Here is a 5,380-nt window from a genome sequence, read left to right as displayed (position 1 = left end):
AACCTAACCTGCATGTCTTTGGACTGTGGGGGAAACCAGAGCACCCGGAGGAAACCCACGCGGACACGGGGAGAACATGCAAACTCCGCACAGAAAGGCCCTCATCGGCCACGGGGCTCGAACCCAGACCTTCTTGCTGTGGGGCGACAGCGCTAACCACTACACCACCGTGCCACCCTGTTTATAATATAAAATAAGTAATACAGATAAAGACATTTTTTCCTATAAATGAGTTATCTTTTTATAAGTTATTTACAAGTCATTAAATCTATACAATCTGGCCAATTTATTAGGAAATTCTGTACCTTCCTGCAATTGTCCAATCCGTCAATCATGTGACACCAACTCAGTGCATAAAATCATGCAGATATGGGCCAAGCACTTTAGTTAATGTTACAATTAAACATCAGAATGAGAGGAAACAAAATGTGATCTCATTGGCTTCAACCATGGAATGGTTGTTGGTACCAAGTGCGGTGATTTGAGTATTTCAGAAACTGCTGATATCCTGAGATTTTCACAAGTCAAAACTTGAGGCAGCTGGGCTACAAAAGCAGAAAACTACATTGGGTTTCACCCCTTTCTACTAAGAACAGGAAGCTGGGACTACAGAAGGCAGAGGCTCAATGAAACTGGACAGATGAAGATTGGAAAAACTTTGTATTAGCATGGTGTATATGTATATGGGTTTTACACAAAAACAGAAAAAGTTTAAAAAGTTGTACCTTAGTTTATCATATTGGGTGTCAAAACTTTGTGTATATTCAGTATAATAAAACCACAGAATTGTAAGATAGAACATTATCATTCAATGATCTCAATATAACACTGTTTAACATAAGTCATTTGGAGCTTGTTTTGGTGTAATGTACAGATAGTTGTTACATGTTTATGAATTTCCATAAGGTCACATATACACATATCATTAGTTATATTAGATTAATATAACATCATCTATATTTTAGGCAAAAGTAAAAAAAGTCATGCTTATTCAGCATTCCCACACAATAACAGTCTTTGCAGATGAACCAATATGGCAAGCATGTCCCCCCAGGATTTAGGATTTTAGACCAGATCTGCCAGCTGATCGTGTACAATGCATTATCTGATATGCACAGTTTTGCACTACATATCTACATATCTCTCTCCATCCATTATCCATAATCGCTTATCCTGTGCAGGGCCGCAGGCAAGCTGGAGCCTATCCCAGCTGACTACGGGCGAAAGGTGGGGTACACCCTGGACAAGTCACCAGGTCATCACAGGGCTGACACATAGACACAGACAACCATTCACACTCACATTCACACCTACGGTCAATTTAGAGTCACCAGTTAACCTAACCTGCATGTCTTTGGACTAAACCAGAGCACCCGGAGGAAACCCACACAGACACGGGGAGAACATGCAAACTCCACACAGAAAGACCCCTGTCGGCTGTTGGGCCCAAACCCAGAACCTTCTTGCTGTGAGGCGACAATGCTAAGCACTACACCATATATAATTTTTTCGTTGTTTTTCTCGTTAGTCCCATTCCATAGTATACACGCAGAATTGAAAGTAGTTTTGTTTGCATGTCTGACCCAGCCTTTGTAGAACTAAGAGACAATTTCACAACTCCCATCAACTTTCACTTCCTGTAACTGTCAGTAGTTTTACTGCTCTCATTATTGTATATCAGTCTGGAAGCAGGTGCTACCTTTTAAAGCTGGGAAATTTTCTTAAATCCCAGATAAGACTGAAATTTACATTTGTTTTTATTTTTAACAGAAAATTCCCCGCCCTGTGATGACCTGGCGACTTGTCCAGGGTGTACCCCGCCTTTCGCCCGTAGTCAGCTAGGATAGGCTCCAGCTTGCCTGCGACCCTGTAGAAGGATAAACCGGCTACAGATAATGAGATGAGATGAGATGAGATGAGATGAGACTGAATATTGTTGTGTCAATCTACGGTCTGGTTATAATTTTTTTGGACAACAATAAGAAAAATCTGATTGTACATGTACTAACAGTTTGATTGTTTGCACTATACACTTTTACATTGTGGGCTTTGCATTTCTGACTTATTTTTCAGAGCATTGTAATCAATGAGTACAGGCTGTGTTAAGATGTGTTATATTGCCCTCTTGAGGCACTTCCCTTAAGTTACACAGTCTACAGGTTTATAATGTCTGCTCTGCATACGAAGTTTTCTGTTTGGTTAAATCTTCGTAACAATGTTTTCATATGATTTCATATGCTATATATTTGGACACCAGCTCATTCGTTCATCACTATCTTTAGTAACCACTTGATTCTGGATCCTGAAGCTGTTTTGTAGCAAGCGACCCACTGCACCACTATGGTACCCATTCCACCTCATTCTCTTCTGAATCACTCAAACCTATTGCAGATATCTGACAGAAGGTGGCACTCTTAGATTGGAGACCATTAAGCAAAAAAAAAAAGTAAGTTACATAGTGGCTTTCTCTATGGGGTAAATTTTTCAAGTACTTTTGTTCAAAATTTCTATCTTTATACAATTTAATGAAACTTGTTATTCAAAGGAATTATAGAAAACCAACTAATTACAAAGTACAAACCAGGTTGACAAATATGAAATATTTACAGACTCACAAATAAAAGCATATTATACTGCACTGCGACATTAGCTACGACATGCCATGCTTGAAATTTTCAGACAAGGCATCATGTTTTGATCTGCTTTGATATCAATAATTTGATGGTGGTCTTACATCCATTTTGAAGTCCAGAAGTTGTTTGTCTCTCAGTCATTCATGAACATGCTGCTCCTCTCCTTCTGATAGACTCTGCTGCCCATGTTGATTTTGTCAATGTCTCGGGAATATTCATCTGGTGATGTTTTAACCACACTGGATAACGATATGCTCACTTGCCTCTTAAGCAGCTTTAGCACCTTCTTCTTGTAGCCCTTACAGGCGAAGAAGTAGATGAAGGGGTCCAGGCAGGAGTTGAGGTTCATAAAGCTGACCGTGACATGCAGGGAGATCTGAAAAGCATGCAGTTCACCACAGTCGGGCTCGTACTGCAGTTTGCGGATCATGTACTGCAGCAAGTCTATGTGATAAGGACTGTAGCAAACCACAAACACCAGGATAACGCAACAGATCACACCGATGGCCTTGCGACTGAGGCCTGATTTCTCTGTCAACTGGTTTGTCCTCGCTAGCTCTCGAAGTTTGGAGCAAAGAGCTGAATAACACATCAAGATGGTTACCAGAGGAATGCCATAACCCAGGAATACAGCACCAATCAGCATAAAGGGCAAACTATCCACTTGCTCGAAGTTGGGGTACTCCATGCATGTGATGTAGCCATCATGCTCCAAATGGCTCATTTTCATGGAGAGGAGTGGCAGTGTCTGGGCCAGCACCAGCATCCACACACCAACGCAGATGTATCGCACATTGTGAATTTTACGGAAGCAGCTGAAGCGCAGCGGCAGCACCACTGCAATGAAGCGGTCTATGCTCAAGCAGGTCATGAAGTTCACTCCAGCATACATATTTATGTAGAACAGCAGAGCTGTGGCCTTACACAGGCCCTCTCCCAGTGGCCAGTGGAATCCCAATGCATAGTAGGCCACTCGCAGTGGGAGGGCAAATGCGAAAAGGATGTCCGACACCACCAGGTTGGCAGAGTACACAGTAGTGGAGTTGATCTTCTTCATATTGGGCCAGATGACATGTAGAGCCAAAAGATTACCTGACAGTCCCACAATGAAAATGAAAGTGTAAACCACAGGCAGGAGTACATGTGCCCACCCACGATGGTCATACAAGTTGGTACAGTTGCCAGCATTGAAGACAGCCATACTGCTACTGTTTGGAGTTGCCATCATAGCCATAAGGTCCGTTTGTGGAAACAGATCTGGGGATGCAAAAAAAACCCAAAACATTTTTCAACATTCATAATCTCAACCTCAACTTTCACATATGGTAAAAAGAAGCTGAATTTGGATGGCAGTTGTTTTTTTAGTAGGTGAAGTTGAAGGAAGTCTACAGTGTAGTTTGGAGGAAGCCTACAGCACAATAGCAGTTCCGCTTCACTTGTCGCTGATTCATACGACGAGTGGTGGTCCCTATACAACCAAGGGCACTGTGGTACACATGAGGTAAAGTGAAATGTGTTTCCTCTCTGCCTGCATGATTTGAGAAATCTGCTCCAACTATAACTTCAAATCTCATCTCAAAACCTTTCTCTTCCATGAACACTTCTCCTCCTCCACCACTGCATAAACTTACCACTCTTTAGCAATTTTATGTGTGTGTTTGTTTTATTTGACCTATGCAAAGTGACCTTAAGTTTGAGAAAGGCGCTATATAAACGTAACTTATTATTATTTATAAGATCCTTGTTAAAATTGAATAACACATAGTATAAGAAATGTTACAGCCATGCAAGAAAATCCTATAAGGCTGATTGCTATATGCATTTGTGTAATGACTATAATACTTCCATAACATATACCATATCTGTGTACATGCAGACATTTCTTTTTACAGAGAAGACCTTGTTATTGCCCAACATTTCATGTCACAACTGCGCCAACTACCACAGCCATGGAAATGTTGTAATCTCTTCCTATATTCACACTTTACTACTGCAACTGTTTTAATGCAGGAACTGTATTTGATTGAGTAACAATCTGAATAAATAAGCAGGTGATACATTCAGAATCATACAGATTTTGTTAGTATTTGTATTTTATCATGCATATAGACCACACTGTTAGAATGCTGGATCAGCAAAAATAAAAAGAAAATGTATCAAGAGTAAGTATCATTAAAACAAAATTTATCTTTTATTAATTATGCTGTTGAAAGTTGATTTAATTTCATGTTAACCTTTTACAATGCTGTTTATTATTATTATTAGTATTAGTAGTAGTAGTACACCAATAATAATAATAATAATAATAATAATAATAATAATAATTTATTATTATTATTAGGATATAACATTAATAACACTAATATTACTCTAAGAAGTGTACTCACCAAAACTTTGTTCTCTGACAAATGGTCAGCGTGTGTGTGTTATTTCTGTCGGCATTGCAGTGATGGGTGTTGTCTTGGCTCAATCTGCCTGGACCACGTTTCTACAGTACAGAGCAAATGATCAGTGAAAAAGAGAACTCTCTTTCCAGTGTGGTGCTGTAACTATAGTGACTGACATAATTTCCTGTTCATGGGCTTGTCCCTCCCTTTTTTAAGGTTATCTTTTTCCATCGCATGTCCATGTGTGATATTTGTAATATGTGTGTAATATTTTTAAAACTAAACAAATCTCTCTCTCTCTCTCTCTCTCTCTCTCTCTATCTATCTATCTATCTATCTATAACAAATCTCTCTCTTTTG

General features: G+C 39.6%; 1 protein-coding gene across 1 annotated transcript; it reads right to left on the bottom strand.

Annotated features, from left to right (window-relative positions):
• Positions 1-1,872: 1,872 nt before the first annotated feature.
• gpr183a (G protein-coupled receptor 183a) lies at positions 1,873-5,171 on the bottom strand. Its single transcript, XM_060928705.1, has 2 exons — positions 5,021-5,171; positions 1,873-3,890 (listed from the first exon to the last, which is right to left on the bottom strand). The coding sequence occupies exon 2, from the start codon at positions 3,865-3,867 to the stop codon at positions 2,767-2,769; it is 1,101 nt and encodes a 366-aa protein (XP_060784688.1). The 5' UTR covers positions 3,868-3,890; positions 5,021-5,171; the 3' UTR covers positions 1,873-2,766.
• Positions 5,172-5,380: the final 209 nt, after the last annotated feature.

The sequence above is a fragment of the Neoarius graeffei genome, chromosome 9, assembly GCF_027579695.1.
Source record: "Neoarius graeffei isolate fNeoGra1 chromosome 9, fNeoGra1.pri, whole genome shotgun sequence".
In the NCBI taxonomy this organism is placed as follows: Eukaryota; Metazoa; Chordata; class Actinopteri; order Siluriformes; family Ariidae; genus Neoarius; species Neoarius graeffei.
Note: the sequence above shows the minus strand (reverse complement) of the source record. Positions and strands in the feature narration are given on the sequence as shown.